The sequence below is a fragment of the Mustela lutreola genome, chromosome 16 (genome assembly GCF_030435805.1).
Source record: "Mustela lutreola isolate mMusLut2 chromosome 16, mMusLut2.pri, whole genome shotgun sequence".
NCBI lineage: Eukaryota > Metazoa > Chordata > Mammalia > Carnivora > Mustelidae > Mustela > Mustela lutreola.
Window position 1 is genome coordinate 59940024 of NC_081305.1, and position 17267 is coordinate 59957290.

Here is a 17267-nt window from a genome sequence, read left to right on the forward strand (position 1 = left end):
CTTGATACAGTTCCACAGTGATTCCAGTGCACAGTAGGGGTGACATCCCCGTGACAGGAGTTCCTGAGGCGGCCCCCAGGCTCCTGCTGAAGGGGAAAGCCACAAGGAGAGGAGAGAGGGCTGTGGGGGCGCTGTCCCTGCACCCTGACCCTGAGCTCTGTGGGTCTCCAGACCCCAACGCCACAGGCTTGTGCTTGTCCAAACAAGGGCATGTGCCCGCGCTCCCATATGCTGGGAAATCACAGCTGAAGAGGGAGAGGCCTCAGCCCTTGTCAGGGAATCGAAATGTAGACAGAAGTGAAAGGGGAAGAAGGGGACAAGGAAGTGGGGAAGGAGGTAAGGGGTGGAGGAGGGAGGGGAGGGGAAAGGAGGGGCCCTGGCAGATACCCCGCCCCACACCCCTGCCTCCGGGGCCACTTAAGACAGAGCCAACATTGGGACAACTGCTTCTCCTGAGCATTTCTGGAGCAGAAGCTCTTCTCACAGAGGGAGGGACAGAGCGGGCAGCGGGCACCATGGAGCCCCCTTTGGTCCTTCCCCGAGGAGGACGGGTCCCCTGGCAGGACCTCCTGCTGGCAGGTGAGAGGGACAGTTCCCTGGGAGGAAGCGGCAGGGTGGGAGAGAAAGGCTGGCTGGGGTCTCCAGGGAGGACAGGGCTCTGAGAGGGGACAAGGGAGCAGGGCAGGACTGGGGGAGCCGCTCAGCGACAGGACTGTCTCAGGATCTGGAGGTGGTGAGCCACGGGCTGTTCCCCAAGTTACTCATCACTGAGCACTGAATTTGGAAAACTGATGATAACAACAACCAGGGACCCTAACTGCTGTCCCTTCCCACCAACCTGAGATCTTGACAAGCGCCAGACTTGGAGGGCCCTGGGGACACATTCATTCAGCCCCGGTATTTGCCGCCTGCCCCACCACGGGGGTACAGCACACATCAGACGAGTCCCTGCTCCCCAGGCTCACTTCTGTGGGGACGAAGACGTCTAGAATGTGAGGTCAGGTTCTGACAAGCATCATGAAGGGAACAGAACAGGGAAAGGTCAGGACGTGGAGACAGAGGGTCTTCAGAGGAGGCGGTCAGGGCAGGCCTCTCCCGAGGAGCCCCTGAGCGTGAGCAGGTATCTGAGGGCAGTGAGGGAGTGAGCCACAGACATGGGAGGAAGTTGTTCCAAACAGAGGAAGTAAGTTCAGAGATGAAGCAGTGCGGTCATGCCGCTGACCTTGACCAGCAGAGACACACACAGACACACAGATACCCGTGCACACTCACACACACACACCCCAAGGCTAGGGGGCTAGGGGATGCGGACCTGCTCCGTCTGCAGGGCCCCAGCTTTCCCTCCGACACCCAGGTCCAGACCCTGATCCGTCTGCTCCCTTCCCTCCTAGTCTCGCTCTTAACCCTCTGGAACTCGCCCACCACTGCCCAAGTCACTGTGGAGTCCGTGCCGCCCAGTGCTACCGAAGGGAAGGATGTCCTTCTGCAAGTCCACAATCTGCCTGCGGATCTTGTAGGTCTTACTTGGTTTAGAGGGGAAAGCATAGCGCCCAACCGTCAAATTGTAGCATATGTAGTAGCCATACAAGTAAATATCCCAGGACCTGCACACAGCGGCAGAGAGACAGTGTACCCCAACGGATCCCTGCTCTTCCGGAACATCACCCTGAATGACACAGGATACTACACCCTACAAACTGTGAATAAAAATGTTCAAGTTGAACAAGTAACTGGACAGCTCCGCGTATTCCGTGAGTAATTCCTTCTATTTCTGGTGCGGGGTGGGGTGAATTCCTGCTTCACACAGGATGACAGGCCAGGACTGGGCCTCCATCCCTCTCTGCATTATGTCCCGTGTTGGGGGAGGGTTCCAGCATTTAGTGCAGGACACAGAGTGGAGACTAACTTCCTAAGATTGGAATTCCTTTCCTGGAATCCAGACTCTGGGATCGTCTGAAAAAGACTCTGCAAGGTCCATCAGGGCCAACCTGAGGGGCTGCCTGGGATCCTCACCAGAGCTCAGCCCAGACCACTGTCTCAGGGCTCCTGACTCTAGTGACCCTGGGGCATCTGTGCCAGGATGGGGTTGGGGCTCCTGGGCAGACCTGACTGGGAGCAACCATTTCTGGCTGCCTGAGGTGGTCACCAACCAGGGTTCGGTCTCAAGAGCCACACCGGGGGAGGGGCCAGCCTGGTCTTTCACCTGAGGCTCAGCATGGACAGCACAGACCTAAAAAGCCCCCAGTCCATTAGCCAACTACTCTGGGGGATTTGGGGGACACCAGAGGAAGGGCAGCACCGCCAGGGAGGAACAGAGGAAAGAGAAGCTCCATGCCACCCCTCCTCCTCCAAGAATCAAGCCCAGGGAACCTTCTCTTGTGGAGCAAAGTAGTAACAGCTGCTGTTTGATTGGCCAGCTGCTATAGCCCAAATTTGGGTCAGGTATTTGGGGTTGTTTAAAGGATAATGCACAGGCCTAGAAAGTAGAGGTCATTTACCATTCTTCCTGGTGCTTTAAGGGGAAACCAAGGCACAGTCACTGAATCAGGGTCACACAGACTGAGGAGCAGCAGATGGGAGTGACCCCGGTTCTGTGTGCAGACACAGCCCCATCCTCTCCTCCGTCAGAGGGAGGGATGCTCGTGTGGGCGGTGAGAGCAAACAGAGGCTCGCTCCGTGTTTGTGTTTGGTCTGGAACCCAACACCCTTTGTCAGCAATCAGAGGCAGAACAAGCTGGCCGCCCCTCAGATGCCTGAGCCTCACCTCACTGTGCTGGACTTGAGATCTGATTGTTTCCTGGTGTGTTCCTGGCCCTCCCACTGGGTGTCCAGGGAAAGGATTGGCCTTCTGCTCCCCACTCTGCCTCTGAAACCAGCCCAGGGTCCACATGTAGGATACTCAGTTGCTTTTGTTTGGGAAGGAAAGAGGGAAAGGTGTGGGAGTTTCTTCCAATGAGGGCAGGGAGCCTGGTGGTCAGATCTCCTAGGATCCTGCACCCAGGGCACCTCTCTGAAGAGATGATGGGTCGTTCATTCCCTCAACACCCCTGCCTCCTGCTCATCCCCTCACTCTCTGCCGGTCATTGGACTTGGCTCTGCCATGGAAGGTGTCACTTCCTCATGAGGGTCAGTGCCTCACTCGTTATCAAGCAAATGGGCAAAGCTCAGGTCTTTGGGACCTGAGTCCTGGACTGACCTCCCAGCTTGTTCCTGTTGTCTCCAAGTATCATTTCTGCTCAGATCCCATCACCGTGCTGTTGTCAGATCAGTGAGGAGCCAGGAGGGGTCCACGGCTGTCTCTGACTCTGTCCTGTGTCTTCCACAACCAAAGGCTGCTCTGTATTGACATTGGAGACAGCCTGTGCTCTCAGACATACAGACCATGGGGTTTACTTTCTCTGAGGCTCAGGTCCTCATGCATTTGTCTTGAGATACACAGATCTGCCTTATTCTTTGAAGGACTCCAGTTGGCTGAGAGGTGAGAGATGCCAACTCTGATTCAAGATGCCTGTGGAGGAATCACAGGTACCACCTCGGGCAATATTCTTTCTGTTGTCTGCGCAGCGGAGTTACCCAAACCCCACATCACAAGCAACAACTCCGACCCCGTGGAGAATGTGGATTCTGTGCTATTAACCTGTGAACCTCAGACTCAGGACACGAGCTACCTGTGGTCAGAAAGCAGTAAGAGCCGCCCGGCCAGCACCAGGCTGGAGCTATCCCTGGACAACAGGACTCTCACTATACATGGTGTCATAAGGGATGACACAGGACCCTATGTGTGTGAAACTCGGAACCCAGTGAGTGACTGTCGTAGTGACCCATTCACCCTGAATGTTCTCTGTGAGTAGCTTCCGTTCCTCCCAAACCCGGGCTGCCAGCCCAAATCCACACAGCCAGGGGCCAGCCCACATCCATCCTTCTGGGGTCCGAGTCCATGACTCTCAGCTGGACCCCCAGGCTGGCCATAGCGGCTTGTCCCACGCAAACCTGGGCAGGCCTGGCCTAAGCCAAGACTAGGAGGGAACAGGCTGCTTCTCCCTGAGAGGGTCACCAGCCTTTGAGGGGACCAGGCTGAACACAGGGGGTTTCTGGTTGGGACTTTATAAAATGAGGTTGGGACCCAGCTCAGAGGGACACTGTGGCCCTTGTACAGACCAGGAGCTTCCCCTTCCCTTGCATTTCATCAACTGTGGCTTTATTCTGTTTGCTCCAGATGGCCCGGATGCCCCCTCCATTTCCCCCTCAGACTCCTATTACCATCCAGGGGCCAACCTCAGTCTCTCCTGTCACGCAACCTCTAACCCGCCTGCACAGTATTCTTGGCTTATCAATGGGAGGCCCCAGACAGACACACAGGAGCTCTTTATCCCCAACCTCACTGTGAATGATAGCGGATTCTATACCTGCCTTGCCTCTAACTCTGGCACTCGCCTCAAGAAGACCACAGTCAAGACTATCACAGTCTCTGGTAAGTGGGTCCCTGGAGCATCTGCATGGATTGCTGTGGTGAAGGTCTGTCTGTCTCTCGGAAAAGAGCATAGAAATTATTTCCCATTTGCTATGTCACAAGCAAATACCAAGTCTGTCTCTGACCTCTCCTTTTACATGTCTGCAGGTGCTTCCTCCCCTTGCTCTCTGATTTCTCAAGGCAGACCTTGGGTCCAGCCTGGAATGTGGGGAGGGGCTTCTCAGTTCCAGAAAGCCCCAGGCACAAAATGGGGCTTCGCAAATGGAGAAGAATGATCCTCTAGTCAAGTTGTTTTTTGTTGTTGAACTGCAGAAGTCCTTTCTGTAATCCGGATATTAACCTCTTACAGATATGGTTTGCAAATGTTTCCTTGCCCTCACATTTTCTTTGTTAGTGACCTTTATGTGACACACGATGTGACATAGTTTCAGGTGTACAACATAATGATTGGACAACTCTGTATGTTATACTCATTCAATACAGTGTAGTTCCCATCTGTCCCCATGCAGCCTGATCAAAATACCATTGACTGTATTTCCTATGTTGTACGTTTCATCCCTATATCCTATTCATTCCATAACTAGTACTACCACTCTCCAGATTCTGTCTTTTGATGCACTGAAGTTTTCCATTTTGATGTAATCCAATTCATCTGCTTTTTCCTTTTGTTGTCTTTGCTTTGAGTATCATATCTAAAAAATCATTGGGAAATTCAGCTTCAGTAAGTTTTTGTATTACATTTGTTTTTAGACTTTTACTATTTGACTCTTAAATTTTTTAAAGATTTTATTTATTTATTTGACAGAGGTGATAAGTAGGGAGAAAGGTAGGCAGGGAGAGAGGAGGAAGCAGGCTCCCCACTGAGCAGAGAGCCTGATGTGGGGCTCGATCCCAGGACCCTGGGATCATGACTCAAGCCAAAGGCAGAGGCTTTAACCCACTGGGCCACCCAGGTGCTCCTCCTAATTATTTTTGCCTGGACTTCTGTACTGTGTCAAATACAGGCAGTGAAATTGTCATGTTTATCTCCTACCTGATCTTAGAGTAAAGGCTTCCATGTTTCATCATGGGGGATGATACTGGCTGTGTGTGTTTAATATAAGGCCTTTTTTATGAGGCAGTAGTTTCCTTATATTGTAAGGGTGCCAATATGCTGTATATAGTAACCACTCTGCAGAAGTGCTTCACCATGAGAGTCAAGCCACAGATCTGTAAGTAAAAGTCTTCATCAGAGTGAGAAATCTTGTAGATTGAAAACTTTGATTCCTAAGTTAATGAAGATGGGGCAGGAGGTTCTCATTTCCTAGTAAATTATAACAGTGTAAATGCCTTCCCTACCTTACATGAAGCTGCCTTGGACACAGAGATAAGAAGGGCTGTGAACCTTCCTCCTTCAATATATATGGAAAGGAATATAAGGAATGAGGCCCTATCTTTTAATGTCACAAAAGTTCAAGAAAACCACACAGAAGCCCATGGGGAAAAATTCCTCATGATAATGAGGTTGCTGGCCCCATGGGCTACGAGGTTTCTTGTTGATGATACTACAGCGGTGTCTCAGCAGAGCAGACATGTGACAGAGGGTGAGAGGGGAAGGTACAGCCCTCTCCTTACAGACTGTCCGTGAACAAAAACACTCATCCTTCTGCACAGCAGGGCCATACTCTGGGGCACCTTCACAGAGCTCATGGGGGCCCTCAGAGTGGCAGAGATCTCAAAGGAAGGAGCATAACCTGGGCCCCAAGCCCATTCTCATTCAATTACTTCCTGTGTTTCCCTACAGAGGCAGTGTCCAAGCCCTCTATCCATGCCAGCAACACCACAGTCACAGAAGACAAGGACTCTGTGGCCCTGACCTGCTCCACAAACAACACTGGGGTCTCCATTCACTGGTTCTTCAATGGCCAGAGTCTAAAGCTCACGGAGAGGATGACACTGTCCCAGGACAACAGCACCCTCACCATACGCCCTGTCAGGAAGGAGGATGCCGGGAATTACCAGTGTGAGGTCTCCAACCCAGGCGATTCCAGGAAAAGTGACCCTGTGAGGCTGGCTGTGAGCTGTGAGTGACCCTCAAACTCTCCCCCTTCCTCCCTAATATTTCATGGCAGGCGGCGTGAAATGAGTGGCAGCCTGCAGGAAGTGGGAGTCTCCTTCAGAGCCTCTAGGGCAATATGGATAAAATTCCCCAGAATTAGATGAATCTTGTTAGCATCTTGGTTCTGATTTTTACTAGTTGTTGTAACTCGGTCAAGACATTCAACCTCCTGAACCTCATTTTCCTCTTCTCTAAAACTGGAAAGAACAGCTGGATCTCAGGGAAGTTGTGAGAGTAGTTAGTATAGTTAGTATGAGTTCATGATGAAATCCTGAGACAGCGTCACACTCAGATTTGGGGCTCAGTCCAATTTAGCAGCTATTGTCCTTTGGTTATTAACATTTTTGTTGCCAGCTGTAATGTCTCAGGGAACTGGGATGAGTGTTGTCTGATCACTTTCCAGCTCTCTGACCTTCACTGGTTTACTGATTACAGTACTCACTTTAAACACTGAGTTGTTCCTTAGTGAAGCCCTTTACACACTGAGTTGCTCATTGTGCACAGTGGGTGTGACACCTGGCCCCTCGTGGGCAGGGAAGCAGCAGATGAGTCAACATAAATATTCCCCTCGTGCCTGGCACAGAGCAGACCTCAAAAGCAGTCATCTGGTGTTATTATCTTTAATCAGTGTTGAGTGGACAGGTAAGGGCCTCCCTCTAAGACCATCAGTGAGGATGGAACAGAAGACATGGGGAAGAGGCATAATGTGAAAGGAAAATAAACAGGATGCCAGCCTTGGCCCTTGGGGGTGGGAGGAAAATGTGAAAATTGAAGCAAGTCCAGAGTTTCACTGTGAGGAACAGAAATGATGCAGCAACCAAGGGGATGGGGACACTGTGGTGACAACACACATGCCACCCAGACCTCAGTGGCCTTTCCTTCCTCCCTAACCAGGCCCTTCCCACATGGCCACTCCTGGTTTCCACATATTTGACTTTGGACTCATACCCCTCCCTTTTTCTTTTTATTTCAGATGGAAGAAGCACCACAGGCCTCCCTATGGGGTCCATAATTGGCATTGCAATCGGGGTCCTGGTCGGACTGGCACTATAGTTCCCTCCTGGAGTGTCTCCTGCTCCACACAGTTTTCTCAGAGTTCCACAGAATTTTCAAGACTGATCGTCTCAAAACCATACAAATTCGTCCATACAATAGAGAGGGAATATTGCTCCAACTCATTCTGAGGTTAGTAAAAACTTTAAATTGAAATAGGAACAACAAAAGTACAAAAAGATGAAAATATCATACTCATGAACAGAGAAGCAAAAATACTAAACAAGCTATTCTCAAACGAAATCCAACAGTGTATAGAATAAGACAGTACACCGCAACTAAGTTCCAATTGTACCAGCAAAGCAATGGTGATTCAACATTAGAAATTTATAAATGGGGGGCACCTGGGGTGACTCAGTGAGTTAGGCAGCTGGCCTTTGATTGTGGCTCAGGTCATGATCTCAGGGTCCTGGGACTGATCCCCATGTCGGCCCTGTGCTCAGCAGGGAGTCTGCTTGAGGATTTCTCTCCCTCTCCCACTGCCCCTCGCCTTTCTCAAATAAATAAATAAATAAATAAATAAATAAATAAATAAATCTTTAACATAAGACATTTATAAGTGGAAGAGAGTAACAACTTCTAGGGTGCCAGCAATGTTCTATTTCCTGACCTAGCTGCTAGATACATGGGTTTGTTCGATTTTTGAAGATTCAGTAAGCACCACACTGTTCATACTGAACAGTCCTCTTACCCCCTCAGTTTTTTCCATGATACAGACTCTGCAAAAAGAGCAGAGCAGACCTGTTTTCTTGTAAAACACCCACATTCTGACTGTTTCCTTATGGTGTCATTTCAGTTACTTCTCCAAACCCTGTATTTCCTACAAATTGGATAATGAATCTCAAAGCTTAAATAGATTTCAGGTTATATTTCTTGAGGGAAAAATCCTTCCTGCATTTTATATGCACCATATCAAGAGGAACATTCTAGTTAGTTGGGACACCTGGGTGGCTCAGTCAGTTGGCAGCCTGCTTACTGGTTTCTGTTAGGTCTTGATCTCCGGGTCGAGGGATTGAGCCCCTCGAAGGGCTCCGTGCTTAAGGGGGAATCTGCTGGAGATCCTCTCCCTGTGCCCCTCCCCTCTTCCCTTGCTCTCAAAAAAATAAATCTTTAAAATTTAAAAAATAGGGGCACCTGGGTGGCTCAGTGGGTTCAGCCTCCACCTTCAGCTCTGGTCATGATCCCAGAGTCCTGGGATCCAGCCTCCTCTCGAGCTCTGCAGGGAATCTGTTTCTCCCTCTGCCTCTCCCCCTGCTCGTCCACCCTCTCCCTTTCTCTCTCAAATCAACCTTAAAATCCTTAAAAATAAAATAAATTCCAGTTATTTGACATACAGTATACTGTTAGTTTTAGGTGTACTTTATACTGATTGAACATTCCAGACAACACCTGATGCCTTCCCTAATCCTCACCTCCTCTTTGACTCATTCCCTACCCACCTCCCCTCTGGCAACCATTAGCTTGTTCTTGGTATTTAAGAGTCTGTCTCTTTGTTTGCCTCTCTCTTTCTCTCTCCTTTTCCCCTATTATAACTTGCTTTGTTTCTTAAATTCCACATGACTGAAATCGTATGGTATTTCTCTGATGTATTTCTGACTGATGTATTTCCCGTAGCATAATACATGGCAGCTCCACCCACATTGTTGCAAATAAGATTTAATTCTTTTTTTGGCTGAAAAGTATTCCATTGCATATATGCACCACACCCTCTTTTTCTGTTCAACTGATGGACATTTGGGCTGTTTCCATAGTGTGGCTATTGTAAGTAATGCTGCTATAACCGTCGTCGGGTGTGGGTATCCTTTTGAATTAGTATTTCTGTTTTTTGGGTAAACACCTAGGAGAGCACTTGCTGAATCACCAGGTAATTCTATTTTTAAATTTTGAGGAAGCTTTGGACTGTGTCCCAGATGGACTGCACCAGTTTACATTCTCACCAACATGCAGGGGTGCTCCCCTTCCTAATCAGTGGGCATCTTTTGTGCAAAGACAGATGTGTATACAGAAATTACAAGATTAGAAAGCAATCTACCATGCTGCTCCCCAACAGAATGAAAGCTGTTCATGGCAAGGCCACAGCCAACATCATATTCAGTGAGGAAAGGCTGAAAGCTTCTCTATTAGAATCAGAAACAGGACAAGGGTGCTCATCCTCACAACTTCTATTTAGCAGAATTCTGAGACTCTTAGCCAAAGCAATTAGACAAGAAAAATAAATAGAAGGCATTCATGCCAGAAAAAAAGAAGTAAAATTCTCTTTGTGTGTAAACAACATGATCTTATATGGAGAAAACTCCAAAAGCTCCATGAAAAAATGTTCCGAACTAATATACAAATTTAAGAAAGCTGCAAGATGCAAAATCAATCTGCAGAAATCAGGGCACTTCTATACACCAGCAAAGAGCCTGTGGGGAACTGCAAGAAATATAGAAAATATTCCCATTTCCAATGGTGTCAGAAACGATGAAATGCTTTGCTCCGCCCCGGCTGTGAGGGGTGGAACCAAGCCCCTGGGGAGGCAAGAAATAGACCAGTCCGTAGTGGCAGAGGGAGGGAGCTCTGATCTGTGGGCCCCAAAGACACCACCAGGGAGGCATCCCCCAACCCCCACAGACTATGGGTCAGGGAATAAGCAGAGTACACGCAACTAGAGGAGAAGCAAAGACAGACACCAGGGCTTCAGTGTCTACTCGTGGGAAGCAAGACAAGGGTCCCCATTTGCCACCACCAAGAAAGCAGAGTCTGTTGTTTTGGATCACTGCCCAAAGATGCACTTGCTGGTATCTTGGCATTTGGCTTTGGAAAGGCTTCATACGTAGGAGAATGGCAGAGGAAATTCTATTCTTTGGACAATCTGCACTTTCTGGGCCCAGGGAATCGCAGCAACTGCTGCTTATTTGTCAACAAGGCAAAATAAAAGATGCATTTAATGAAAGGGGCATTCACAGCCTTCACCTTCCTGCACTCTGCATCTGTGGCTTTTGAAGTTTCTCACATCTCTGAATTTGTACACATTTAAAATTTCATGTGTACTTTAAAATAATATACTTAGAGCAGAGAGAAACACTGTGATAACCTCACTCTATGGGCATGGTTTCTGTGGAAGAGTCTCAAAGCAATTAACAGTAAATGTTTTCCTATTGTTTAAGAACCTACTAAGAGCTCTCCACGTGGAAGAGAAGTTATGTTGCAAGTAACTTGTTTATAACTAAGTAAAAGAATTCAGTCTTTTCTTAAAAAAAAAAAAAAATTAAAAAAAGAACGGTAAGATAATTCGGACTAAATATCACCAAAGAGGGGAAAGATCTTTAGACTGAAGACCATGAGACATTGATGGAAGAAATTGAGCGCAGGTGAATAAATGAAAAGATAGCACCTGTCCATGGGTTGGAAGAATCAATACTGTTAAAATAGCCATACTGCTCCTCATGATCTCCAGATGCAATGCAAACCCCATCAAAATTCCAAAAGCATTTTTCAGAGAAAGAGGAAAAGCAATTCTAAAATTTGGATGGTACCATAAAATATGTCAAATAGCCAAAGAAATCTTGGGCAGGAAGAATGAAGCTGGAGGCATCACCCTTCTGGTTGCAAGTTACATGACAAAACGGCAGTCATGAAAGCAATATGGTATTGTGACATACTCCACCAGGTTTAAGGGTTCACTTGCTCCAATCATGTGTACCCTTTGCTTGCTGACCTAAGTCCCATGATCTGTAGCAAAACTAAGCTGCTTTCCTTGGGATTTGCAGACCACTGGCCTTAAGGAGTGATGGACCAAACTTTCCCAGGAGATAAGACCTGCCTATATTGGAAAACAGCTGCCCTGGGTGCCAGCAAGTCTTTTGAGTGTCATGTCCACATACTACCAGCTGCCTGCGCACCTGCTTCTCCTGCATGCAACCACCCTCCTTTTTCTCATGTTTTCCCCTTTAAACCACCCTCCAATCCCAAGCCCCCTGGATGGGGACCATGATCTTTGAAACATTAGTCCCCCGTCTTCCCAGGATGCTGGCTTCCTGTATAAAGCAACCTTCCTCATCTACCATCACTTGTCCCTCTTGTGTTGATTTTCAGGGTGTGAGCAGCCAAATGTGAGTTTGCAGCCAGTCTCAGGTACCACCAGTATGGCAGAAAGACAGAACAATGGAACAGAACACAGAGCCCTCAACAAATTCCTGTTTATACGGTCATCAGACCTTTGACAAGGGTGTCAAGAATACACAGTGTGAAAGGATAGTCTCTTCAGCAAACGATGTTGGGAAAAGTGGGTATCCACGTGGCCAAAGAACGAAATTACACATTTAATTTACACATACACAAAAATCCACTCACAATGAGTGAACAATTTATAATAAGCCCCCAAACCATAAAGTCATGAAAGAAGACATGGGGAAACCCTTGATGACATTGGCCATGACTTCATGCATATGATACCAAAAGCACAGGCAACAGGAAGGAAAATCAACAAGTGGGACCATATTAAACGAAGAAGTGTCTACACAGCAAAGGAAACCATCAACAAAATGCAAAGGCAACCTACCAACTGGGAGAGAATATTTTCAAACCATGTTACCAGATAAGGGGTTAATATCCAACATATGTAAGGATCTCCTACAACCAGATAGTAAAAAGCGACAAACAAATAACCTTTCTCCAACGGCAACGGATATATGGAAAAAGGGAAATGCAAATCTAAAACACATTATTATGACACACATGTTGCACATGTTGCAATGGCTATTATTGAAAAAAAAAGCATTGGTGGGGATGTTGAGAAATTGGAACCCTTGTACCCCAATGATGAGAATGCGAACAGCCGCAGCCACTCTGAGAACAGTATGGAGGGTCCTCAAAAAATTAAACACATAGCTACACTAAGACCCAGCTTATTTGTCCAGAAGAACTGAAATCAAGACCTCAAGGAGATAGGCACACCTGTGTTCACTGCAACACTGTTCACAGCAGCCGAGGTATGGAAACAACCCAAATGTCCATCGACAGACAAATGGTTGAGCAAAGTGCAGCACACGCGTACAGTGGAACACTATTCAGAGGATAGATCTCCTATGAACTGTTAATAAAGTAGAAGAATGATAAAGGAAAATGAAAAATGTTTTCACAGTTGAAAGCAAACTGAACACCACACCGAGATGCCACTTTACAATCAGCAGACTGGCTTTAAAATAGTGAAAGGACTTTCCAAAAAAGTGTCGAGGATGGGGGGCAATTGGAACTCTCCCACACTGCTAGGAGAAAATATACTTGCAGCTACTTTGGAAAACTGTAGCGTGTTCTTCCAGTCATTAAAGGTGTGCCTCCTCAGCGATCCTGTCACTGCACTCGTGAGTGGGACTCTATCCCAGAGAAATGAAAGCTCCAGCCGCTTCAAAGCCTCATGCACAAAAGTTGCTGGCGGGTGTGCTTGTAATAGCCCAGAGTTGGAAACCATAAATGAGGGAATAAATTAAAAAACAACTTTCTGAATCCTTCCAATGTAAGGATAAAAAAGAAAAGGGAGGGACCGCCTGGGTGGCTCAGTAGGTTAAGCAGCTGCCTTCAGCTCAGGTCATGATCCCAGCGTCCTGGGATCGAGTCCCACATCGGGCTCCTTGCTCAGCAAAAAGCCTGCTTCTTCCTCTGGGTCTGCCTGTCACTCTGTCTGCCTGTGCTCACTCTCTCTGACAAACAAATAAATAAAATCGTTAATAAATAAATAAATAAATAATTTAAAAAGAAAAGGGATACAAAAGGGATACACTAAAGGATAGAAAAAAAAAAGAGGGTACTTGCAATAAAATGCAGCTGTGGGTTATTTTAAAAACCACAAAGAGTAAAAAAGTTGGCCCCAGCCCAAATCATAGTGTACGGTTCAAATTTTCACAAAATTCTAAAAAATGCACACTAATTGATAACAGCAAAAGCAAATGTAAGGTTACATGGGAACATGGGGAAGGAGCGTCAGAGGGGGCGGAATGAAGAATAAAGAGGCCTCGAGGAGACTTTGAGAGGAAGGGAGATACTCAGAATCTTCCTGTAGAAATGACTTCTCTGCATGCCTGTAGAAAAATGTATTCAATTCTACACTTTCAATATGTTGAAATTCCTATATGTCAATTATATTCAATTGTGTTTAAAAATTCTACATCCATATATAAAATATTAATGTATAAATACATAAAATAATTGGATAGCAGGACTTTTTCTTCTGCATTTCTGGCATGGGCCACCAGAGGGGGTTAGAGATACACCGCAGCCTGGAGCTTTCCTCAGCAGCCCCACAACCCATCAGGGTCTGACCCTCCCCAGCCTCACTCACTCACAGTCCTCTTGTCTCCCCAGGTTCCCCGCACTGGACCCAGTCGGCCCCTCTGGCCAGCCAGGCAACTGCCCGCTGAGACTGGTCCCTCTGTGGACAGCTCGTCCCTCCACATCCTCTGTCTTTCAAGGGGCAAAGGTCCTCTCATGCTTCCAGTCTCAGCCAAAATGTCACTTTCTCAGGAGTGCTCAATGGGATCCCCATCAGCTAAGACCCCCTGACGTGCTCCAGATGCACCGGATACTTTCCCTTCCTGGCCCTTCTCTTGATTATAGTTGACTCCTCAGTGCCATGACTTTCTAGTGCTGCTGGCCCTGGTACAGGGTAAACCCCACGAGTCCAGAGCCCACATCTATACTGTTCTCTGTGGAGTTCCCAGGATCCAGCCCAGAGCCTGACACGTCACAGATGCCCAGTAAATACTCACTGAGGGCCTGAGGGAAAGCACACAATGTCCCCCATGTGAACCTGGGGTCAGAATCTCTTCCTGCAGACTGAGGTCACTGGCATCAGCACGGGAGGAGACCAGCACGTGTCTGAGGCTGACCTTGTAAGCTGCCGGGCCTCTACCCCTCCTAGATTCAGGAGGGAGGACTGGGGCCTCCTACAGTTAGAGGTCAGACCCCCATTCATTCCCACAACACGGACACCCCCTCCCATCTGGATCTTGTGAACGACTTCTCCCTTGGAAGGCCTGGCTGGGCAGTCTGTGTCCTTCCTCTTCTCTCAGAGATCTGACCTCGCACAAATTCTGGATCACAAACCCTAGGTGTGGTTAATACCAGGGGAGTTCAGAGCCCCACCCTGACCTCCAAAGACATCAGGAGCTGACTCCTCATCCTGAGGGCCCCTGGTCTGTGGAGGCACCTGCTATGTCTCCCTGAAGATGTCTCAGTAGCCCAAGGTGTGCTGGGGAGCGAGGGGGAACTTCCCAGGAAGGTGAGACAGGAGAACCCAGCATCTGCTTGTGTTTCCCAGAGACTCGGGGCTGAGTCTCTGGGAAGGGCTGCTCCCAGCTCCTGGTTCCTGTGGAGAGACCTAGAGCAGAGGAGAGACAGAGACACAAATGGCCCCCATCCCTGTTGTGATGGGGAGACAGGACATTGTGGGACCCAGTCCCCAGGCTGGCCCCTTTCCCAAAGGCTCAAGGGACCCCCTACGAGGTTATTCCTTGAAATCCTGAGGACAGAGAGCTCGTGCTGAGGGAGAAAATCCCTCTGGGTGGACAATTCTCCTCACACAAGACCAGGAACCTTCTAGACTGTACCTGTCTTCTCCAGGCTCATGCAGCCCTGGGAGTCAGGCAGATTAGGACCCACAGGGACCAGGACCCGGGCTGACCAGTCCCTCACTTCTGCCCAGGACTCAGGGACCCTCACCCTTTGGAGTCTGGTCACCATCCCAGATGCTGCCCCCAAACTCACCTCCGAAATAGGCACATGCAGACAACACACAGGACATTAAACACTGAAGTTGGCTTTGGCTGAGGAGGGGGAAGAGGAGCCTGGTTTCCATCCCTTTCTCCCACAGATCTTTCTGGGTCCTCCCCACATGCCTGTTCTGTCCTGCGCACTCCTTCTAGGCCGTAGGAGCTCCCTGATCTGTCAGGGTCCCCATGCCCTGGTCCCCATGGGCAGCTCCCCATGCCCTGCCTGGCACCACCTATGGGGGAAGCGGGGTGACCACAGGAAGGTCCCCCAGGCAGAGGACACAGACTGCCCAGGATGCTCAGGAGTACATGGACTGTCTCTGGGCCACAGTTCAGCCAATGGACACAGAGAGGGAGGGTCTCCTCGAAACATTTCCAGGAGCCGTGGCCGCCTGACCTCCCACCATCTCTTCTCTCAGGACACACAGGGAAGTCCCTTCGCACTTGGGAATGGAGCTCCTGAGACATCTGGTCCTGGGTCTGTGTCCTGGAAGCAGAGGCCGGGCTGGGGACACCCAGGGATCATCCAGCCTGCCCCTTTCCACCCCCAGAGTCATTTCTGGACCTTGCCGCCAGGAGTCAGTCCAACCTCCCCAAGGCTGTGAGAGCACTGGGGAGACCAGTGCCCAGCTGGCCTTCTCTGGTACAAAAGGCAATCATCCCCGGGATCTGGGGACCCTGGGGCTCTGTGTGTGGTGCCCACAGACTCAAGGCCAGGACACAGCAGGGGAGTGGGGAGAAGGGCCATCCTCAAAGAGAACCGGGTCCCCTCAGTCTTGCTATTCACAGTGTGCTCCCTGGGCCAGGATAGTCAGCATCACCTGGGAGCTTGGTAGAGGCAGACTCTGGGGTCCACTCCACAACTGCTGAGTCAGACTCTGCATTTTCACAGGATCTGCAGACCCTCCGTGGGCACAGGAGGAGCAGAGGCGGCGGCACCCCCACATCATGGGGTCACAGCCTGGCTGGGCATCTGCTGAAGCAGCATTTCTAGGTGTCCCCTGGGCATTCACTGTCTTGATACAGTTCCACAGTGATTCCAGCGCACAGTGGGGATGACATCCTGGTAACAGGAGTTCCTGAGGCAACCCCCAGGCTCCTGCTCCAAAGGGGAAAGCCACAAGGGGAGGAGAGAGGGCTGTGGGGGCGCTGTCCCTGTACCTTAACCCCAAGCTGTGTGGGTCTCTGGACCCCAACGCCACAAGCCTGTGCATATCCCAACAAGGGCATGTGCGCGCTCTCCTATATGCTGGGAAATCACAGCTGAAGAGGGAGAGGCCTCAGCCCTTGTCAGGGAACCCAAACGTAGACAGAAATGAAAGGGGTAGGGGCCAAGAAAGTCAGGAGGCGGGGAGGAGCATGGAAGGGAGGAAGGGCAGGGACTGACAGAGACCCCGCCCCCATCCCGCATGCCCCGCCCAGGGCTCCTCCGTTCAGGGGCCCCTCAGAGCCCAGGGAGGAAGGGCGGCCAAGCGGACAAGTGTGGAGAGCAATGCTCCTCCTGAGTTTTTCTAGAGCAGAAGCTCTTCTCACAGAGGGAGGGATAGAGCGGGCAGCAGGCACCGTGGAGTCCCCTTCAGCCATTCCCCGAGGAGGACGGGTCCCTGGCCGGGAGGGGAGAGGGCTGTGGGGGCGCTGTCCCTGCACCCTGACCCTGAGCTCTGTGGGTCTCCAGACCCCAACGCCACAGGCTTGTGCTTGTCCAAACAAGGGCATGTGCCCGCGCTCCCATATGCTGGGAAATCACAGCTGAAGAGGGAGAGGCCTCAGCCCTTGTCAGGGAATCGAAATGTAGACAGAAGTGAAAGGGGAAGAAGGGGACAAGGAAGTGGGGAAGGAGGTAAGGGGTGGAGGAGGGAGGGGAGGGGAAAGGAGGGGCCCTGGCAGATACCCCGCC

The 17267-nt window shown here is 49.6% G+C and overlaps 1 protein-coding gene across 2 annotated transcripts; it reads left to right on the plus strand.

Annotated features, from left to right (window-relative positions):
* Positions 1–400: 400 nt before the first annotated feature.
* On the plus strand, positions 401–13759 carry LOC131817916 (carcinoembryonic antigen-related cell adhesion molecule 1-like). 2 transcript variants are annotated; one of them, XR_009348633.1, is made up of 7 exons: positions 401–579; positions 1392–1751; positions 3565–3843; positions 4217–4471; positions 6255–6533; positions 7543–7754; positions 11375–13759. XR_009348633.1 is itself a non-coding variant. In XM_059151793.1 (6 exons), exons 1-6 carry the CDS (start codon positions 516–518, stop codon positions 7620–7622), a joined length of 1317 nt encoding a protein of 438 aa, XP_059007776.1. In that variant the 5' UTR covers positions 401–515; the 3' UTR covers positions 7623–7761. The 2 variants fall into 2 exon arrangements, 1 of the variants encoding a protein (XP_059007776.1); XM_059151793.1 differs by lacking the exon at positions 11375–13759 and having other exon boundaries at positions 7543–7761.
* Positions 13760–17267: the final 3508 nt, after the last annotated feature.